Source organism: Colius striatus, chromosome 7 (assembly GCF_028858725.1).
Source record: "Colius striatus isolate bColStr4 chromosome 7, bColStr4.1.hap1, whole genome shotgun sequence".
In the NCBI taxonomy this organism is placed as follows: domain Eukaryota; kingdom Metazoa; phylum Chordata; class Aves; order Coliiformes; family Coliidae; genus Colius; species Colius striatus.
The window spans coordinates 11,091,350-11,114,843 of record NC_084765.1 but is presented as its reverse complement, the minus strand read 5'-3'; the positions used below and the strand labels follow the sequence as shown (position 1 = coordinate 11,114,843).

At 35.4% G+C, this 23,494-nt stretch overlaps 1 protein-coding gene across 6 annotated transcripts in view; it reads right to left on the bottom strand.

Moving 5' to 3' along the window:
* Positions 1 to 6,194: 6,194 nt before the first annotated feature.
* Positions 6,195 to 23,494, bottom strand: part of SBF2 (SET binding factor 2) — a 241,978-nt gene continuing 224,678 nt past the window's right edge. For all 6 annotated transcript variants that reach the window (XM_061999218.1, XM_061999221.1, XM_061999222.1 and 3 more), the window contains 8 exons: positions 21,660 to 21,786; positions 20,558 to 20,685; positions 19,721 to 19,954; positions 13,487 to 13,591; positions 11,985 to 12,178; positions 11,514 to 11,601; positions 9,076 to 9,207; positions 6,195 to 8,783 (listed from right to left, as the gene is read on the bottom strand). In XM_061999218.1, the coding sequence (XP_061855202.1) occupies positions 8,685 to 8,783; positions 9,076 to 9,207; positions 11,514 to 11,601; positions 11,985 to 12,178; positions 13,487 to 13,591; positions 19,721 to 19,954; positions 20,558 to 20,685; positions 21,660 to 21,786 (1,107 nt within the window). In that variant the 3' untranslated portion in view covers positions 6,195 to 8,684. The remainder of the gene's footprint in view (positions 8,784 to 9,075; positions 9,208 to 11,513; positions 11,602 to 11,984; positions 12,179 to 13,486; positions 13,592 to 19,720; positions 19,955 to 20,557; positions 20,686 to 21,659; positions 21,787 to 23,494) is intronic.

Genomic DNA, 23,494 nt, shown 5'->3' with positions numbered 1-23,494 from the left:
TCTCTACCTCTGAGTTTGTCCTCAGTCTTTTCCTTCAGAAGAAAAGGTTGCAATGATCCAACGACAACACTGAAACACACTGACTTTACCTAAATTGCAGTCTACAATTTCTGTCCATCCTGGGCTTGAGATTGTTAGACTTTTCTAAGCTCTCTGCAAGCCTGTGCAATACCAAGCAAGATGAAAGCCTTTTAAAAGTTCCATATGCAAATAATAATTTCCCATTTTCTCCATTGGCCTGGCTGCTGTCCTGTCACCTCTAGATCCTCTCACTTCTCTGTCCCCCTCCTCCTCATTTATTTTTTAATCCAGCAGTGATAATTCAGATGTTGACCAATATGAAGGTTTGTTTCTTAAGTACATATCTCACTTTGTAACTACTATCCATGTTTGTTCTCAAAAAACAGACAGTAGGTTTATCTCCTCTCTCTCATTCTCTTCAAGCCTTGCAAATCGGAGTTTGACAATGATCAATTCTGATTTTGCTAGAAATAAAGCAAAAGGAACTGCTTTACTCAACACAGCAAAAGCTCAGGTTTGTTTTAACCACATATTAGTTTACAAAAAATTGTTTACGTTATCTAGCAATTTCCTTTAGTTTAGAGAAGGAGAGCAAAGGTAACAGTCCTAAGGAGCATTACTTTCCTCAAGTAATGACATCTGAGCCAACTGTTACTGGCATATCACTTCTGTGTTGTGCTTCTTTATGCACATAAAATGAAACAGGTGAGTTTGCTGTGTGGCTTCTGATTGAAAAACATTCAGTAAGTGCATTAAAGGAGCTTTTGGTTTAGGTGTGCTCTTTGTGTTTCAAACTGCTAGGAATTCTCTCATTCTTACAGGAAATATCAATATTTACATAACAGCTCAAAATAATATTAGCAACAATTACCCTAGTAATAGGACACAGCATTATATTAGCAGTATTTGGTCAGCACAGTGGTCTTTTTTTGCCTTCTGTGCTGTCTCTGACAGTAGCTCATACTCAGATACACTGAAGAAAACACAAGAAAATTTATAACCAAATTATTTTGGTCAAACCAACAAACATTAGGCAAAAGCATCCATATTCTACTATATGGATAAAATTCTGTATTATTAATTATTCCACATTTGAGAATATCTATATAACAGATAAGTATGTTACATCATGGAAAGAATGGCCCAAATTTGGAAACTTAAGTAGAGACCTGACAGTGCATCCTTTGTACCCATCTCCAGCAGCTGATAACAATTTGGCTAAGCCTACATTTGATAAACAAAGCTGTGATGTTCTACTGGAAATACACTTATAGTAATATTAGCAATGGTATTTTCAATGACCAGAGTTCAGCATACTTGATGTTGGCTTCATGTTAACCTCTTTCCTCAGTGCTGTTAAATCTAAGAACGATAATCACATGTCAAATGTTGAGAGTGTTTGAAATCCAGGCTCAGATCCAGTTTTATGAACTGGCCCCTTATCCCTTATAGCAGACCAAACTCAATTGCCAATTCTGTTCCCCTGCCCCCTAAAATTCCAAAATGTAGACGTACAACTTGAATTAGCCACTCGTTTCAGAGCACTTTGAAAAACAAACTTTTCCTTTTGGCTTTAATTATATCACAGCACCTGCAAGTATTCTAGGCACCTCTAGGGAAGAAGTTAACACTGATCATCTCCGCTTCTCAAAAATTTCTCATCTAAATTTAGACATGATCAGACAAGTAAAGGTCAAAAACACAAAACAGGGAGACAGACAAGTACAGAGGGAGATTTTTGCAAACAGATAATGCAACTACCGAGAGGAAAGCAAAGGACCTTACAAGTCTTCCTTTGCTGCTGGAGATGTGGGTGTATGGGATCCAGTAACATGGCCTTGGTGAGAAGAAAATATAAACAAAGGTTAAGTTTAAAATCCTAACTTCTAATATACACCAATGAGAGCAGTAATACAGTCAACTTGTAATTTCAAGTGTCACTGAAGGCCTCACTACACTGTCACGTAACTCAGACTGATAATGACAACAGAAATCAATGGTCTGGAATCCTACAATAAACTGAAGGATCTCTGTCTGGTTTGGTTGCACATGTTCATTTTTCAAATAAAGTTATCAAGTTGTGCTGAGATACCCTCAGCAAAAAAAAAAAAAAAAATGCTGTCCTTGTCTCAAGTATTATATGAATGTAATACAATTAAAATATGCATAATGTTTCCCTGTGAAATGGTGAACAGGCCTGAGAAAAGAAAAAGTGTAGAAGCTGCACAGAACTGTGTTTTCAGGAAAGATCTGAGTATTAAAAGGCAACATACATGCCTGCATGTGACCTAGGGTGGCAGAGAAATATTTTTAAATGGAGGCTTTTCTGACAACAGCTGAAAAATTTTGTCTTAGTCCATAACAAGTTGCTAGGGTATACATGACCTTATTGACAGCAATATTTAGTTTTGATAGCAAAAATGGAAAATCTGCTCATATGACAAAAATCTCTGCACAGTGTTCTTTGAACTAAATCACATTCAGTATCATAGGAAATAGCTCCATGTTTGTTTATTATTCCAAGGCTGAGAAACTTGGCACATATGCCACTGTGTGGTCAGCTGTGTGGTTTAACAACTGAAATAATAATTGATAAAAATGAGTTTATCTTAAAAATTATTTTCTCTACAGAAATGTTGTGTCACTAAAGAGACAAAGTCTCAGTCTCATTTCTGCAGGAAGAAGAGGACACAAGGCTTAGCTATTTTACAGTTAAAACCAGATGTCTGATTGCTGTAGCAACAGTATGATACTTTCGGAGATTGCAGTAAGACCTATAGCCTGCCCTGACACTGCTAACATACATAACGCACACAGTGGTCTATGACACAATTCTACATACCACAACTAACTCCTCAATTTACTTCTGGCTCTGGTTCATTATCACTTGAAGGGATATTTTCCAGGTTTTCATGCGTTGCTACATATACATTCCAGAAAAGGAGACTTACTGCACACTTTTCTTGAGTCAGGAGCCTCAAGTGCAAGAAGCCAAGTTAATTTTGACTTATATTTTCACTATTTTTTTTTTGTCAGAAAACAGTTATAAAGATGAACTACTTGTTTAAAGTAAGAAAAGCAGAAGAGATTTTTTTCGACTTAATTTCATCTCACTTTAAAGCAAATACATTACTGACACTCCAGTTCAGGAGGCATTGGAAGCAAGATGCATATTTTAAATAAAAGCTCTTCGAACATTTAAAAAGAGTATCATCAAGAAAATATCTCTGAGGCATCTGAGAAACAGGCTGTCCAACTGCATCAAAATGGTAATCACACCACCAACTGTCCAAGGTTTTCTTTGTCCAAAATTCCAATCCCAAATCATTTGCCTGCCTGGAACACTGCAAAGATGTTAATGCTTTATACTAAACAAGTATTTTTTGATTTAAAAATATCAGTGTAAGCATTTCCTTCAACCATTGCATTAAAATATTTGCCAGTGATAATCTGAGCAGAGCTGAAATAAAAAAGTTTGAATTATTGTGATGGCAGAAGTGCAACATATGCAAAACCTGAACACGTTAACTATTAAATGTGAGAATGATTTTACCTGTACTACAGCTTACTATGTTGAGCTTAAATTAATAATTACACAGAATTTTATTAAGTTATTTTGAACTTACTGGAAGTCTTGATGTGAAGAGAATTATTAACATGCTGGCACTATCAATGAAGATGGTTCACAGCCAGTGCAATTCAGCAAAGCTCTCAGTGCTGTCAACATGATGCTCATTTCTTGAGCTACCTTATAATTTCTCCTTATTGAGAAAGCACTTGCACAAAATGCTCTTGCTGAGTGTTTAATTCAAAGCTGTCTCATTTGACCATCATTTGTCCATCCCATTACAAGGATGAGGTACCTAACATAAATTCTGGACAACTAATGGAGACTTCTAACACAAAGGGACACTACAAGTTCCAGACATCCTGTTTGGTGACAGACTGATCATATAAGAATCCTTATCGAGTTGAACAGAGAGAGAAATTCATTAAGCAAAAATGTATACATTGATATTTTGTCAATATGCATGAATAAATAAGTCATCACAAACAAAACATCTTTGCCAAAGAATGGGCAATGGAAAACAGCAGCATTAAACTTGCCACAATCAAGCAACCTTTCCTATTTGTAAATGCACAAATTCTGATATATAAGCAAAATTTGAAGAGAAAGGAAGAACCTTGAATTACATGATGCAACGTGAAACTGGACAAAATGTAATTTCCCATTGGATGTTGACAACAAGCAATATTTTAGAGAAGCTGAGATTAGATTAGAACAGGTTAGGCCACTGTGAAAAATATAAATAAGGCAGTATTTTGGCTAGCTACGATTAGCAGTCTGGAATTATAATTCATCTGCCAGTAGCACATCCCCTGGATTTTAGGGTTTGCACAGGGATCAAGATATAAACAAATTATGTTGGAGAGCCTGCCTTTAAAATGCAGTTTTTACCTTTTACTCCGAGATTCAGTTTTGAGCTAGGAGTAACATATAGAGTCCACATACAAAACCACATATCACTGTTTAAGACTGTCTTCTCAGGAATCACTCAAGTGAGCATTTTGACAATCCCAACTCATTAAAAGCCGTGTTTATTTCATAGTTGCTTGCTAAACCAGAAATGACATCAGTGTTCAGTCCCTTCAGCTCTTGACTGAAGGAGAAACTTCCGTATCTGTCAGTGCTAAAGAGCAAAGTTAGTACCTGAGTTTTAATTACTGGAGTATGACTGCAGACAAAGATGGTAGCCACAGTTGATTGCACTTAATTGATTTGGTCTTATAATCTTAAAGAATAGTCAATTCAAGATAAAGAACTGAAGAGTCTGAGTGAAAACTCCTAACAGCTTAGACTGGAAAAGTCTACAGCAGAAAAATAGAGGTAAAATTAGTCTTGGGAGATTTTGTATTATGCTAAAAGAAACACAAAACTAATTCTTATCAGCAATACTTATGTTAGTAATTAATTCCTTTGAGAGGCTAGCTGGACTAATAAGTAAAGAGAGGAAACAACAGTGAAGTTGCAGCATCCTTATTTGAAAGTCAATGAAGAAAAAGTTATACGTAAAAGAACTCCAGGACAGTAATTTCCTAAATAAGAATGTGGATGCTAATCCTGCCCTTGGCTTGCACAGTAGCCAAAATTTAGGAGGAAATCGATCAAATACAGACAAAACCCCATAAAGTAGGTGTGACAGTGATATTCAGCATGAACTTTAGCATAACTGTGGAACTGGTAGATTCATCTCAGTTTTCTGACCCCCAAAGCAACCACAGGATAATCATGAACAGACAAAACATTTGGATGATCACAAATATGAAAAACCAGAAATGTGATGCAGCCACTTTGACATATTCCAAGAATATTAGAGGATGAAAAGGTAAAAATGACAGTATTTGGACAAGATTTTGGACATTTTTGTTACGTCTGCAATTCACAAAACATCAGATACAAATAATGTGTGTGGGATGTGATACATTTTGAACATTTGTTCCCGAGTCTGTTAGCTTGTTTGTGTATTATTACATAACCAGTGACCCACACATGTGGCATGTTAAGTATTTTATTATTTAGTACAGTAACTCTTAAGTTCATCAAAATAAAGACTTTTATATTATATACTTGTGTGCCAGATAGGAAAGAGACATTACTAATATAACATATCAGCAGTAACTTCAAAACTTAAACTCAGCTCATCCTGTCCCCTATTATGCAGGCATTTTGTTACTCAGAACAGAGAAGGGCACATAATCTTCCCTTATGTAAAGCTCCAGATAATTCTCTTTTCTACAGTAGGAATGTTAAGATACATCGTATGAAAATTGTGGTAGGACACACCAGAGATGTTTTCTTCACCCCCAGCTCCTTGATGGGTTCCTTTTTCTGGAAAATATTCACAGGATATGAAGATGGATCCCTTTGCGCACAGAATTTTTCCCAAGCAAATTCTCCATTCCTAATGCCCTCCTTCTGCTGTCACAATTCAAACACACAGACAAACCCTGTAGCTTATGTTATGCTAACTTCTCCAAGTTTTCTCTAAGCCTCTGTTTGAAAGTTCATTTTGCATAGAAGAGACCCTCAGCGACACTGCAAACTTCGTCTTCATACCAAAAGCCTATGCCTACCATTCCTTTGCATGTTTCTTATATAAACACCACAAATGTCATGTCTCATTTCAGCTTTTATTTGGATATTTGAAAGTTAAGTTGCTCAAGTCCATTTTCCATCAATACAGACACTAAAAATTGAGATCAACATTTAAGGCAACATTAGCATCCATGCCAAGCTCAATATGCGAACCTTATCATCTAAGCACCACAGCATCCAAGAATTGTCACAGGTCCCCTACCTCCATCACACATTCCCTTTCCATTCCTCTGCTATCCCATGCTACACTCAGTAATTCAATTTAGATGGACATTCTCATGTAAGACCTTGCCATTTTTTACATTTTATTATGAACTAGGTAATTTTTTGCATAAGGTGATATAAATGAGCAAAATATGTTCCAGGGTGAAAGTATGCAGTTGATTTGTGATACCATATAGTTGTGTTTTTTAAAAAAACAGTGTTTAATATCATTATTCAATGACTTAATATGAACATTACATGTATTTAGCCTTTTAGTAAAAAGGCTATACATTGAGACTTGTTAGAATGATAACTTTGCTTTAAATTCTGGTTTCTTTAGTCTTTAGTGTTACTGTTGACAAGTGTCTGAGTTAACGATGCTCAAGTGCAACTTTTATGTTGAGAATATTTACAAGTATACAAAAGACCACATAGTTTTTAATACACCTACTATTCTTAATACAGAGTAAATAAGGATTTGTCTTGTGCCTGTGGAGATATTTCAACATGTGGGTCTTGCTTTTTTCTCTTTTGCAGTAAAAGGAAAGGTTTTACTTTTCCGTAAGAAGTGTGTTTATTACAAGATGGTTAGCATACACAGATCACATAACATACAAGAATTAAAATTAACTAGTTACAAAATAAGCAGTGGTATGTATATTTTCATTTAACCTAACAACAGGATCAGTATTTTACAAAGTACATATAAAAGTACTTCATATACAAAGAAAAATACAAATGTGCAAACATCATTGTCACAGGTGGAAATTCATCAATTCAAAAATGCTAGAAAAATCCTTCATATTTTTGTTTTGAAATTGCAAAGGCATTAAAAACAGCTGCATTTCCTATTGTGTGTGGTGAGAAATTTATGTTCCTTTCTGACAAAATACATTAGTTATAAAAAAACCACAAACAATTTAATAACTGAAAAAAACCCTTATAAGTACAGTCAGTTTGGTTAGGCTGACATTAAATTACAAGCAGAACGTCTGGAAAAATGAGAAAATAGTGAATCATATATACAAACCTCTTTCAATATTAGTGTGCTATTTACCATATTAACATTTCAAAATAAAAACAATGGCTTAATTACCTATGCATTCTACTCAATGTCATCACTATCTGTAGACTGTAAAATTTCTACTAATTTGGGGCCATTAAAAATGTTTTGCCAGGATTTTAAGCTGAACAAACACAATTTTATCAAATGTAAAAATCTATAAACAGTCTTCCAATTCATGTGCAAAAAACGTTTAAAAAGTATCAAGTCACAACACATCAAACCTGATTATGTACATATTTAGTATCTGTAATTGTTGTTAAGTAGCTAGTAATGTTCTGCTATAAATAACTTAGCTCTGGCCTGCAAAATGTTGCATTTTAAAGATTTCAGTGCAAGTGCTTGCTTCATTGTTTAGTGCATTTTGTTTGTTATTTTTTTATTTTACAGTGAGCAGAACGGCATATAAATTAACATATACAACTCACACATAAGAGATCTTTCTACTACTGAATTCCTAGTTTGTTGTTTTCTGTTTCACCTGGACAGTGTTGGCCAGTTTTCATTCCTTGATCCCATTGTAATCGCAAACAGAATCTCAAATAAAAGTGCTGTGATCTTCAGATAATCCCTAGAATTGGGAATTCCATCACAACACTGCAGAAGCACTTAGTAGAGCACAAGATTAGAGAATGACCTGCACGATGAGAAGACACTTGAAAGTCTGGTATTGGGCAACTTCACGTCTTGGTCATTAAAACTACCAACTATCTATAAACACTGGCAATCTGATATATATGTCACTGGACTCACAAGCTTAAATTATGAATTTTTATGAATTGTAGACATTTTCCCTCTTATTCATGATTAACCTGGAAATAAGAACATACTGCTTAAAAATATAAATAAAATGAAGATATGTCTCTTGTTGGAGGGAAAATTTCTACAGTTTCATTGGGACAGGTTTCCTATTTTGCAGAACTGTTCTGCTCTGAAATGAGAAAACCAGGACTAGGTGATAGTGCAAATACAGCCCACTTTATAGTTAGGAATTGTACTGAAGAAACTGGAAATTCAGGATAAATGGATTATTATTTTTCAAAGTCTCCCCTGCTGAAAAAAAAGAAAAGCAGTTACAGTGGTTATAGGCATTAAACAGAAAAGGAACTTTAGCATATGATGAACTTTCATGACTGAAATGTAAGGAAGGTTGGTTGTCTGTTAGTAACATTTCAGAACTTAGCTTCTCACAGGAAGAGGTGCTTTAAAGATGTCTTTATTATGGCAACTTTTTCCTCTCTAAGCATCTGAAATGCAACTCTGGATCCTATCCATCCATTGTTGAGCACTCTGTGCATCTTGGGCACAAAAATTATACACGCGTTTATTTGTCTTCAACTGCAAAGGAAAAATAAGAACATGAAGAAAAACAAGTCAACACACAAAACAGAGAAAGAAACCTGCAAACTTTAAACTGTAATTCTGAATGCACTAATTGGGTCTGAATGTAACATTTTTTGAACTTCTGCTGTTCAAAGTGAGGCCCAGGTGCTAGCTGTTTAAAATCTTTTGTCCTGAGTTTGCGTGACAGCTCCTTCCTAGCACATACCTTCCACAGTTAACCAGTAGGTCAACACACTAAGAAAAGAGAATTCCACATAAAGATCAAATAAGGACCAGATATACTTACATCAAAAAACGCCTTCTCGCTTGCATGTTTTGGGGCTCCAATTGTTGGAGATGCAGGAATCACAGTTTCTACTTCTGCAAGGTCTATGTGTCCCTTACAGCTCGTATCCTCACCAGAATCATAGTATCGCAGCTAAACCACAAGAGAAAAAAAAGTCCAAATACACTATTTAGATGTCTCTTTCACTTCATCCTTTCCCTGGATATAACTTGGGGTCATGGAGTGGTATTATTAGGACCTGAGGACATCAGACATGGGACACAGCTGACAGAAACCATAGGTTTGCTATATAGAAAATGGTGGGATTGGTGATAGCCCTTAAATGGCCAGTCCTCTATTTGACATCTCTGGGTAATAGCAAAATCTCCATCATCTGCTCTTGTGTAGACGTGGAGTTGGAGGAGATCCATTTTGTCACCAGAGATTCAGAGCAGAGAAACTGCAAATAGTCACGCACTGCTGCTGGGCAGAGGATGTGTGAAGGTTGAAAGCAGAACCTGATCTTCAAGATTCAGCACTCCTTATCAATCTTTCTAACAGAAATAATTTCTTCACTGTTTATTATGCTGAAACTAACACAAAAGCTTCTCTTCATCAAGGAGTTAACATAACACTTATTCTCTATATTTCAAGAATTTCAAATGATCAGCAAAAATTTAAGTATAATTGTAGATAATGATAAACTACACAGAGAACTCCAATTTTCCCACACTGCATTTAGTGGGTAAATGAAGCTTTCCCCCCCGCCTCACCCTTTGCGAAGATAATTTGATACCAATGCTAACCACTCTGTAAACTGAGTTTCAAGATACAAACAAATTCCGGAAGAGAAAATCTGATACTTGCTTAAAAAAAAATTAAAATCCATAAATCAATGCAAAATAGTAAAGCAAACCTATATATCAAAGGTCAAGCAACAGAATTCCAACCACAATTGACCTTTATTACTCCTACATCCGTGACACTCAGGAGGATATTTGCTTATACAGCAAATATAAAAGTATTCCTTTCTTCTGCAAAAATGAAACCTTTCTCCAGTACATCAGGAACAATAATTATAATTAGTACATTTATGGGTATTTTACCCTGCTAATCTAGAAATCCTCAACTAGCATTCTGAAAGATGGCTGTCTATCTATATTACCTATTCTTAAGTGTATTGTTTACAATAAATTAGTATTTTTAGACAAAAGCATACATGAGTCTTGGAGGTTACAACCTCATATTTGGCTCAATGAAAATTACTGCCTGATGACCCAACATTATTTAAAGTACTTGAGACTACAAATTTCCACTGCAGAATTCTGGTGCACATCGTAAATTGGCTACAATGTTTAGAGAAGCAGATCTGTGTTTTTAGTGCTCCTTGCTGTATAATGATTTGTCAGAATATTTATGAATAATTTTGCTACTAGATTGACATCACTATGATTAATCTAAAACACACCTATATATGGGAGATGAAATTCTTGTTCGATCAGCAATTTTGCTTTTCAGGACTTTTAGAAATGAAGATTTAAGGTGAAGTTTTAACTCATTTAAAGTAACGTACAAAATTCAAACTAATTTCAGAGTGATCTGTGATCCTGTACTCTATACTTAAAAATACTTTCATAGACTCCAGGTCAGCTTCTTAAAATACAGGTTACAGAAAACCACTAAAACGTCAAGTGAGAGAAATGGATTTTTCTGCTGAAGCAATTCAGATTATCATTTTCCAGAGTGTATAATGCCCTTTCATTTGCAAAGAAAAATGTTCATAGCAAAGTGCTTGAGGAACAAAGAGGCTGTGTGAAATACACACTGAGTATATAATAACTACTACAGTTTCAACATGAATGCTTGAATTAAACTTGCTATCAATTACTGTATTAGCTCTCTATATTCCAATTGCACTCTAGGAAATACTTTCTAAGTTTTTTACTCTCTACTTTAGAAAGAGTTTTTTTAGTTCTTTTGGAAACTAAAGAGGTCATATTTAAAGGGCAAATTACGCTCATCACTCAATTGCTTAATGACATTCTAGAATTAGCAGTGCTTTCAAGAATTCCCTGTATTCTCTGTGCACCACAATGCCCAGAAAATGTCCTTAGGCACCACATGACTTTTTTTTTCTGATGTATGAAGCAGGAAAAAAATGTTTAGGTCTAAACAACAACATATGACTTCCAGTTCAAGAAGTCTTTCATCATTATATGTTAAACAGTTACCACTCCTTTAAAAAAAATCAAAATACTAACACCCCTCTGTCCATTCAGAAGGCTCTATCAGTTACAGAATGCACAAGACCAACATAGACATATGGTCTACAATCATATAACACACATAGCACCTTTGAAAATACTCAATATTATTTGTAAAATCAATCTATACAAACCCAGTGAATAAAAAAGCAGGAAACTAGTCATTAAAAAATCCATTCTCTGAAAAGGTTTTACCTGATGTTTTGTCACATCCAGCACAAACCAGCGCGGTTTCCAACCTTTTAGTAAAGCTCCTCTTTTGTATAGCGTACCTTCGAAAGATCTGAAAGGTACAGAAAATACAAATGGCAAGTGGTTCCATAATGTGAACACTAGTGATACATAATGTATGGCTACATATATATTCAAACACTTCTTTCACAGAAGTAAAACAAATCAGGTTTAAAAGAACAGTTTAGTCATTGATAACTGCGTTACACGGATAAACAGTTTCAGTACTCTGGATGCATTACACAGGTAGCTAAAATTGTGCATTTAAAGGGAAAGACTGAAAGTTACTGCTAGGAGAGAGAGGCCCATCCATCAACTACATGTAATTAAAAGTAGTTGTGGAATATTCTGTGCATATGATTTTTCTCCCTACAGCAGACGCTTGTACCAGACTAATACAAGTACCATTCTAATAGAACTGATTATTCAGTTTACCTATTTTCATCATTCTTTGATGTGAAATGATTGTACAGCGTAGTGTTTCTTCTCTCTACTCCATTAGAAGGAGAGATATTTGCACTCTGTTCCTCACTCAGCCCACTGTCAGGTACTTCCAACAAAGACCTCTTTTGATAGGAATGTAGATTAGCTGACATCATCCCTGAGGTGCCAGAAGGATGTCTCCGGAGCTAAAAATGATGAAAATAAGAGAGAAATGGTAATGCAACGTCTCTCGCATTGTGAGATCGTGTCAACATTTTACTCATAATACATGGTACAACATGTAAGTTGTGAATTATTATGAGGCCAAAAAAATCTTCGTAATACAAGTCAGTGCTGCCTCAGAAAAGAATTCAGAGGAAAGGCAATTCAATGCCCTTCTTAAGCAGAAGGGTTTCACCTGGTGTGAGAAATCATTACTTCAGAAAAGCCTTGTATATTCTACTGACCTAATCTTGAACAATGTTTCCTTACAATATATTTCCCTAATTTCACAGAGAAGGAAGGAAAGGGTAGGGAGGGCTAGAAAGAAAAGGGCTGCAGTTTCCAAGAGCTGCTTTATAGATCTAAAGCATTTTATCAGAATCTCAATAACCTGGAACAAGAAGGATCCTGAATTTGGTCTTAATTTAAATGACAGAATCCTAGAGTTCTTTGTGGTTGACCCTTAGCTACTGCATTATCTGGGAATCCTTACTTGTATTTTTTTTCTGCTTCCAATTCAATTAAAAATCCTCAATAAAAAGTCTTGAGTTTGTCTAAGGTATAAAGTGAATTGGAATAACTCTGAGAAACATAAAAGTATATTGCTTTACTGACAGCACAATGCATATAACAAAGCAGTGCTGTGGACTAACCATTGCAAAGAAGCTGGTAAATTTGAACAAGCACATGAAGCTAAAATGTTAGGGCACAGCCTTGAGCTGCTAACTCACTTTGCCAAGTTTATCAGTAAAGCTCACAAAAAGCAGCACCCAACATTCTTCCTAGTGCACGTAAATAGTATAGGGGCAGCCTTTGACTGTCAGATATTCTTTTTACTGCAGTCAAGAATTGGAAATATGAGCATGAACACTTCCTACCTTTACTAGAATGTACAACTAAAAAATTCCATTTAGACATGGAAATATCTTTACTCATCTCTGAAACTCAGTGATGTCCTTACTGCTACTTTCAGGAATTGATTTTTAATTTTTTTTTTTTTACTTCCAAGAATCTTTTACATATATCTATCAAGTCATATATTTGTGTATTACTAAAATGTTCATGCTCATTCTATCTGTACACCTTAATCTATTCTGGAAAAGCAATCAGACAAACAGCACATGTATAAACATATTTTTCTACATGCAGAAATACAGAGCCAGTATCATGGGTTAGAACAACATGTTCAAGTTTTCAAAAGCAGTATTTTACTCCAAGAAATACAGTGATTTTGTCAGTGCCCTGGGTAGCGTATATAGCAGGAATCAAATTACTGCTCTTTTATTACTTACATTGTCTTGTCTCGTATCATCCTTTAGATTAATTTTGACCCTTTCCCACAAAAGCTGCCACCTTTCTGGGCTCTGATTTAATTTACTTTCCAACCTTTCAATTTCCTGAAACAAATAAGAAGGATTCCTTAAGGATAAGCACTTTTACCTGATCATTTCCTGGTAATTATTTTTATATTATCATTTTCTAGTCAATGTATTTACACAGAGAACTTTTAGCCCATGTTACCCAGTAAAGTACTTGTCAACCAGCTATAAACTGAAATCAACCAGACTCAGGAATCAAAGACAACCAAGTACAGCATCAGCCACATCGCTCCTCGTGCACATCACAGGCTGGGGGAGCCATTATGCTTTCATTTCTCTGCCAAGTCTCCTGAACACACAAAATTCAACACCAATTGCCACACTAGAAATACAACAATGAAAAGAATAGGCTATGTTTTACAAAAAAAACCCAACCATTTGCAAAGAACAAATTCTGTGCTATGATACCAACGTTGTACATGGCCAATATTAACATTTACACTCGTTTATAAAACATGATACAAAGCTGTAATAAAAGAAGGAAATGAAACAGAAAGATTTATTCCGTTTGGATGCCAAACTGTAACAACATGTTCTTGTTGTGGAACTTGGGAATATGACCTATGTTGATAAACTCCAGTTAGGGATACTTCCTGTTAATAAGACAGTTCATACAAAGTTAAGTAAAAAGAGGCAATTTCATTAGTTTACGCTTACTTGTGGATACTCATCAATACATTTGTCATTGCTTTGATGTGTGGTCTGTATTAATTGACATGCTTCCTTTCTGTGTGTTTACTTTCGACAACTACATTGTTAGGAAATCAGAGTCTGAATGACATCAAATTTTAAAAATCAATTTTACAAATCCAATTAAGAATTGATGCTGGAACAAGAAATTGCCACAGGACAGAGAACTCCCATGCTCTGTAAAAGCAACTAAACCCCAAGACAGTTATTTTTCAAGTAGGGACAATAAGTTTCTGACTTTATTTACTCTGAAGTAAATTTACTTCAACCAAATTATTAAAGTAGACTACATAATGTTCTCTAACTCCTATTGGTTTTTTAGAATGACAATTTCTTCAGGAAATCAATTGAAAGACCTAGAGAAAATTACCATATTTTAAAGTAAGAAAACATTTAGACCAGGAAATTAACCCCTAAATTTTAAACTCTGAAGTTAAAATAAAAAAGCCAGTATTTGATAGTGTAAACAGGAACAAAATATTTCTAAACCCCCTTCCTTGCTAAAGGAAAATGGCAAAATTAAAACGTAAAACTAAATACAAGAAATCTGGCTTCACAGCTGGAATCAAACCAGAAATTTTAAATACTGAAGGCAGTTAAAAGCCACATAAACATTAAATATTGTGGAACTTTCTTCTTGCCAAGAAATAAAACCTGAATAGTTTTGTTTAGAGTATCTTCACAGGTAGATACTTAAATAAGGAATGGTGAACAAAAGCCAGACTAAAGGCTTCTCTAGATTATTTGTCCCACTTTCAAAGTTTTGAGTGTAAAGTGCTTCCTGATGGAATATGTTTGACTGAATCAATTCACCGATGGAATACTGATGGAATACGTACGACTGAATCAATTTACCACAGACTTTTCATGTAAAAGGCTTTCCAACTTGCTGCAAAAGGATACAAGCTCTTCAGTGCTGAATGTTACTCAGGTTTTAATCTGATCTTTCTCTTTCTGCCCCAGTTTTGACTTCTGAGTACGAGTCTTTCTCTGCAAAATCTGGAAGTCACTGAAACTTGTTACTTAGCAACCGGGTTACATTCCTTCTCTTTTGGCTCCACAATGAGTAGTGTCAAGAATTTAAACTGAAAAACTTTCAACAATCTCCTACACAGAACTTGAAAAGTTAGGAATAAATTCTTCTTTAATAAACTCCATGTAAAAAACTTAAATGACAATAAATCAGTAAGATTTAATCTTGCCCCTTGAGTTTTAAATTTTACTGAAAATGTGAGATTTTTTTCCTTCCATGTGTGGAACAGACTATGAATAACTGTGTTGCCTTAAATTTATCTTTCTGGTTCATCTCCTTGAAATGTACAAAAAAGAAAGGTTATAACAAACAGAATTGTATGAATACCCACTTCCTGAAAAGGAAGTGCCTTTCAAAGGATGTATCCACTAAGTAATCTGCTTTGTAATATTTGGATGGTACAGACGGGAGCTAACTCTGCAGACATTCCAGAACTGTGCAGACTGATCACCTCCTTTGTATGCACTGTGGTCGTGCACACACGGAACAATCTGGACAAAGTCTTACACTAGTGAACCATTTCTTCTGTAACAGAGTACCCTGTTTTGGAAGTCTATCTTGTCAGTATTTTCTCTTCAACACTTGGGCTAGAAGGTTTCTGAGATTTCAAATACAAATGAAAACATGTATATGTAAAAAACGGATGTGTATCCAGCGATTAAACTGCTGCCTCTGTCAAGTGTTCAGACTTGTGTGTGCAACAAGTTGTTCATTGGATAAAGTTTTTGGTTCAGTGTCCACTTTGACGAATCAGCCTTTATGCACAAAGGTGGAAGTTACAGAACAGTTCACAATCTGAAGTGCTGTTTTTATTGTTTCATCGGTTATTCTCTGATTCCTTTAGGTCTTTACAACATATATCTGAATCTGGCTTCCTGAAGTGGCATCTTTCAGTTTGACAACCTCTCTGTGAGCAATCATCATCTAATGTTAAGTGATGTAACTGTAACTGTTTGTTTGTCAGAATAGGACACATAGGTTCATCTCTCACACTTCTTAAAAGTACCAGAATCTGAGTCACTCCCGATGAAATATGGGCATGGAATATCTTTCTAAGAACATTAGCAAATTAGTGGGAAACACAGAAGATGTGTCTGCCCTCAAGGATCTGACTAGCATTTTCATTGAAATACAGGTAGCTTACCAGCTCTAATACAACCAGCAACCAGGCATGTAGCACAGAACGGCTGAGGTTGGAAGTGACATCTGGAGATCATCTGTTCCAACCCACCTGCTGAAGTAAAGCCACCTTGAACCAAGTGCCTAGGGCTGTACCCAGATGGCTTTTAAGTATCTCCAAGGATGGAGACTCCATGGCCTCTCTAGGCCACCTGTGTCAGTGCTCAATCACCTTCACACTGATGAACTGTGTTCTCGTGTTCAGATAGAACCTCTGTTTTAGTTTGTGCCTATTGCCTCTGGTCCTGTCAACAGGGCACCACCGAAAAGAGTTTGGCTCCATCTTCTCTACACTTTCTCTTCAGATATCTACCAATATACATTGGTAAGATTCTCCTCTAAGTCTTCTCTGTTCAGGCTAAACAGCTGCAGCTCTGTCCTCCTCTCCTCATGTGAGACATGTTCCAGACCCTTAATCATCTTCATGGCCATTTGCTGGACCCTCTCCAGTAGCTTCATCTCTGTCTTGTACCTGGAAGCTCAGAACTGGGCATGGTACTCCAGGTTTGGTCACAGGAGGGCTGAATAAAGGGAAAGAATCAACTCCCTCAATCTGCAGGCAACAATCCTAATCTAACCCAGGATACTACTAGCTGTCATTGCTACAAGAGGTAGGGTGCAGGACTTTGCACTTTCTTTCGTGAACATCACTCAAGCAAGTTCTTGCATTTAAAATATATCACAACATACTCATGAAAAAGGATCATTCAAAGAGCCACTCTTTACAGGAAAGAAAGACTCAACCCACAACATCAGACTGTACTGAAGGCACAACTCTTGGATGTGCTACACTGGTATTACGGAACGTTACAAGCAAGGAAAGGGAGTTCTGAGTGTTTTTCTAGAAATCTACCTTTTTTAAATGAAGAAATTATTTTAAAGCTATTTGCAACTAATCCCTGAAAGAGAAAGTAGAGGCATAGGTGTGCTGTTTCACAATCATATTTAAAATAAAAGCATGGGTGGCTACTTTTACTATAAGTACCTTGTTTCTGATTTCTATCATGCAGAAAGGCCCTCAGAAAATGGTCTTAAAAGAAAATACCTCTGTTCAGTTTTGCTTTGGAGCATTAATGTCTCCAAAGTAGCCTTCTCAGAATTTAAGATTTGAACAATCTAGCTCATATTTGTTGGCTGCCTCTAATGTGGTAGAGGGAACTCAGAAGCTTTCTGCAGAAATCTATGCTTCTGTATTTATCATCTGTGATCTTTAAAAAGCTTCATTTATGACTAAATGAATGAACTGTGCTGATAAGTTACCTTCCTAACACTCATAAACATATGGATTTTATGTTACGTGCCCAAAACACATTAAAATGTGTACTGCTAAAAAATGACACCTTTCACTGTTAATAGAAGAGCACTACATTATACCAAGGAAAATTCTGAATTAGGACACTCAATAATTTCTCTGTTTCAGCTGTACATTCTGAAGGGGACTCTAGTTTTCAATTGAAAAATATATTTGGAACAAACAAATTTAGGCTCATCATCATAAACCAAGGGAGAATCAATCTTCACTAGTAATTCACCATGATCACAGTTTATATATTCTTTGGACACCAACACATTCTCAATGGATTTACGACTAAAGAAAGGTCTTTCTCCTACATTGGCAATAGCCTTAAATTAACAACTTGTTTTAAAAGAAAGTTCACTTTGCTTTTTAAACTTAGAGGAATATTTTTGTAACCTTTATACAACCTCTTAAAAGTTTTCCAAATGTTCCTCTCCATTGCTATCTTTTATTACTATAATCTAATTCACAAATAACATTTAAACTCTATAAAACCTGACCCACATATCTTTAGAATAGAATATGGCTAATTTCCCTGTTATGTGGCAGTTTCTCACAGTTGTGGATATAGATGGTTTGGCATCTACCCCAGGAAGAAATGGAGAAGAACATTACTGTTATATTCCTGATATACTTCTGGCCTCTTGTTACCTGATAAGTAAGCTCTGTTTTTTTGCTAAAGAGTCCCTAATATGACCCCTGCTCAGAAGCTACTCCTTTATAAGCTCTGCAAAGTTCTGACTATCTTATTTTGAGTCAAGGGGAGTTTTACAACTGATTCTTTTTCTTCCTTTTTTTTTAAAAAACTGCACATTGTTGCTGTGTTTGACCAATAATGATTGGAATGAATGAACCAAAAAATATGAGGAATGTGCCAGAATAAAGCTAACTCTCTAGCAAAAGTAAGTCTGCCCTCAAGGACTTCAGCCCATTCAGAAACTTCCAGCCTTAGGACTTGGCTAAAAATCATACTTGATTCAAAAGAGTTTGAGGACCCACAGCATATACCAATTTTCCAAACATTGCAATATTAGGCTTCATAATCCTATCTTTAATATAAGATAAAGTCTCCAAATAGTTTTCAAAATAAACACACCTGTACATAGTGATGTGTATCTGAACAGGCATGTAGCTAGAAACAATAACTGCAGGAAATTAAGAACGTCCTTGTCATTTTCCCATGCTAACAATTAAGTTGATAATCTAAATATTAGGACTGTTAGTTAATTGTAATCAACCAACAAACATTTAAGAAAAAAACAGTTGTTAAATCATTCTGAATAACTACAACAATTATCATGATAATGGGATTCTCTTTCATCTTCTAATGAAGAAAGGGTGAAACCTAAGCAGCTTACATGAGCCCAAATAAGAAAAAGACAAAACCAAGCATCTAATTCTGAAGAATCAAAATTTATCAGTTTGGTCCTAGTAAACACAAATAAATTAAAAGTAATAATGGAAAGCTTTTGTGAGAAACCTCGACAAAAATGTTCACTTTATGTATCTGCCACTCGTTAAAAATCAACAAATGTCAGACTATTTTCTGATCTGTCTGGTAATCTGTGCCTTTATCATTTTCCACACACCTACTTTAACTTGAGTAAAAGGGGACAAGGGAGCTAGATTGAACATTTGCCCAAATTAAAATAACAGTTACTGCATTCTTATAAAAAGCAAGGTAAGTATTTACTATGCTTAACTACTATTGAAGCTTGCTACTAGAAAAGTGTTCAGATCAACATATGCTTTGCAGGAAGTCTGATTGAGCGTCAGACCAACATCACTTCTCCAGATCAACCAGTTGATTTTACTAAGCATCTGCTTTGACACCTATCACAACTATTTTAATAACAATATATCTATAAGGCGATAACTTAAATAAAAAGTAAATATGAATGTCAGGAGCATGAGAGAACTTACTGTTCTGTGTAACACACATACTTACATTTAAAAGGCTGCTGATGGCATCAGGTTGTATTTTTTTAACATCATCATAACATGGCCATACTATTTTCCTCTTCGTCTGAGAGAGTGAACCATCTGTTTGGTCAGTTTCCTCTGAAACACTGCATTTTGTAGTTACCATTGTCCAGTCATAAGAAGGACCTGTAGCCAAAATCTCTTCTACATAATAATCCCACTTTTTGAGGCTGGACATATTTACACTTGGTTTCAGTGCCTATTTGAAATAAAGTTTTATGATAACGACAGAAAGGAAGTCTATGAGTTTCAGACTTCAAATACACTACTGATATTTTTTAGAATACTACAAAAGGAACATTACATTGCCCTAGGTGAGTACTGCTGCAGATTGATAATTTCCACAGCAAGATCTTGGCTCAGTCACATCAAAACCTAATAATAATACTAATTTTGGGGATATACTGCTCATTTTTATTCAACTAAATCAGGTGCCTACAAAGAACTCTAACGCAGCATATGTAGTTGGTGCCCTCACAGGCTTTTTGCCTTCTGTTAAAGATACAAAAGACACTCCATAGCAATCATCCTTCAATTTTTCATAGCAGAAAATCCAAGACTCTTCACCATCAGAGAAAGAAGACAGGCTATATAATATAGGTGGACATGCCACTTGGAAAGAAAACAGTAACATAAATTAGGCTGCCAGAGACTGTAGATCTTTCAGAGTAGCTTAAAACATACCACTTTATATTAAAAAATGGCAGGTCAACTTTGCCAAATGCTGAGAACAATTAAGATATCAAATTATACTTAAGGGATTACTCAGAATAGCAAACAACCTGGTTTTTTAAACTCATACCTCAATTTCAGCAGGGGCATAGAGGTAATTGAAGAAAATAGGGCTCCTTTTGTGCATCTTTTCAATACATTCCCAAATACAGATTCCTTTTTTGGCATGTTTATCTCCTTTATCTTCAAACAATGTTCCTAGGGAAAATAATAGCAGCAAAAAGGTAGATTCACGATACTACGTAACAAATACTAAAGCACAGCCTAAAGGAATTTCATAGGTTAAACGTATAGTAAAATCTACTACCCAATGCCACCACAACAGGGGATTGTATTTGATGAAAATACATCTGTGCTTTGCAACTGCAGCTATTCAGTAATGTTGTATTTCTAGACCTGTTCTAAAATTTACTGAAATACTTGGGTGTATTGAAGGTCCCTTTCTGCCTGTAGCTATACTGACTGAGCAGAACACCAAGCCCTGCTAACTGATTCTGGCTCCCACTACCAGAGGGTACCAGCCCTACTGGACCAGAAGAAATTACTTGCTAACTCATTTTAGAGAAAACAAATCAGACTAGTGTAAATAAGTTAGCTATAGTTTTGTGCTATCTGAAATGACTTTGGAAGGACATATAGTCTCATAGAATCAGAGAATTTAAAGAGTTGGAAGGGGCCTATAAAGGTCATCTAAGTCCAACGCCCTTGCTCAAGCAGGTCCACCTAGAGCAGGTAAAACAAAATATCAAAGAAGCGGAACACTGAAGCGAACACAAGAGAAAGAAGTAAGATACTAGAGAAATTTTCCCTTCCTGAAAGCTCAGGCACTCTCTGAAGGATTCCCAAGGACTTTGTTTCTGCTGAAATAAGGTATTTAGTAGAGGAAATTCAACCACATGGATAAATTGCTAACAACCCCTGAGACACAGCATTAATTTCTCTACTTTCTCTTAGTTCCATCAGTGTCATGGCTCAAGGAACCATTCATGTAGAAAGTTCTACATGTTCTTCATCTCCATTTTGCCTTATATTCCTGAAATGGATTTCATTACACCACCATCATGCAATTACTGAATCATCTTAAACAAAGCAAGTTTTTGTAGACCAAATATTGACCAGAACAATAAAAACAACTACAAAATCAACATGCAATAAACAAACATCACATGTACCATGCTCTAGTCTTTCGTAGTCTGAATCCAGAAGAAATGTTTTAAATCGATTTGATATGTGATGAAAAGCCAGAAACTTCAGATAATATTGATTGAACTCAAACTCGGTTGGGTATTGGTTGTGAATCTAAAGAAAAAATCCAGAAATAATAATGTGAAATGGCAGCAAAACGATTCCCATGTGAATGTTGACAATAAATACATTTATAGGCAACTGTGCATGAAGTTCAATACTCATGGCAAAATATTTCAGCATTAATTACTGATTATATTTATACTGGACATCGGTATAAAATTAAAGATTCTAAATATCTGGATGTGATATAGCTCTCAGAAATGCCATTGTTAATTTCACAAACTTATATGAAGAGTAAATTTTAAATTTTAATTGTGCTTTATTTTCAGAATTAAGTCTGGTAACTACTGAAATCCCCAAGCTTTGTCTAGCTTCACGTCAAACTTGTAAAATATTTTTAGTTCTGCAGTCTTCTCATGTCCTGTGTTTTGCAGTCCCATAATCTCTCATCATCTCTCTCAGCTCTACTTATCGGTTCCTCAAGAGAGAAATGTGAGCTTTTCAGGACTTATGGAAACTGGTATTAGACTACTTGAAGCTCCTTATATTGAGATTTTCACATGCCAGCCAAAAAACAGACCAACCAGTTAAATGAAGAAAAAACATATACATTTAGCAAAGAAAAGTTATCTACTAAATATAAAATAGTGACAGGAAAATCCTTTGAAAGGACCTATAACCCCATACACAGCATTTCAGCCAGAGATACTGTAATTATCATATCTCAATATTAGCTTGTGGCTAAGCATTTAAAATGTAAGATACTTTCAGATATCTCAGTTTGATATACTCACTTTATCCCCATTTCTCCCCTGACATAAATGACTACATTCCTCTACTGTTTTGTAAGAATGAAGCTAAGCAAATTTTCTCTGAAATTCAAGACTTCAACTTCATAGGCAAAACAATGTTTTAGTTCTCTTTAAAGAGATTTTTTTTTTCCTGGCATATATTAGATTTAAATATAGTCTGAGTACAATAACCCTGTTCCAAAATTACTTTTGAGCTGAAATCCTAAAAGCTCTGTGTATGTGTGTGCATTTAGACAAATATACAAACATAGAAAAGTACTTTAGTATACATTTTCTCCTTGTGTTAGGAGAAGTTTTCTTTAATATATTCTAAGAAGAAAAGTCTCCATTCTACTATTTGACATGACTTATACAGGGTCCTAATTTCTACTTAAAGCTCAGTCACTATTTTAATATATCTGAAGAGTTAAAAAAAATAACGTGTTACTAAAATCCTGTCATGGATCTAGGTGTTTTGAGTGATCCCATTTCTGAGATTTCTGGAACTACAAGTAAATACAAATTATAATAATATAATTTCCTTTTTAAGTGAAAACAACTATCATCTAAATCGCTTATTTGATAAAGGTGAATAATGAAGTTACTGTTATGGTCCGTGTTTTAATGGCTGTGGCTGATTTCGGCACACTTGGGACACTGGAAAGATGCCACAGATAGGTCACAGCTACTGTTATTGATGATTTGTTAGGTTGCAGTGCAGTCCCCAAAATTTAAATATGGCTGAGCTATTAGGGAAATGAATCTCCTGATAAAACACAGCTCCAACATCAGAAGTGCTAAATTAGAAATCTAACAGAGGAGAAAGTTATTTTATCAATTTAAGCAAATTAAAAGAGAGATTGATATTACTGTAGACAACATCACCACCGAGACTGCAGTTCAATATAGCTGGCTTCTCTCTGATAACTCTTTGATGCCATTTCAGTTATTTCACTGCTTTTAAGTGA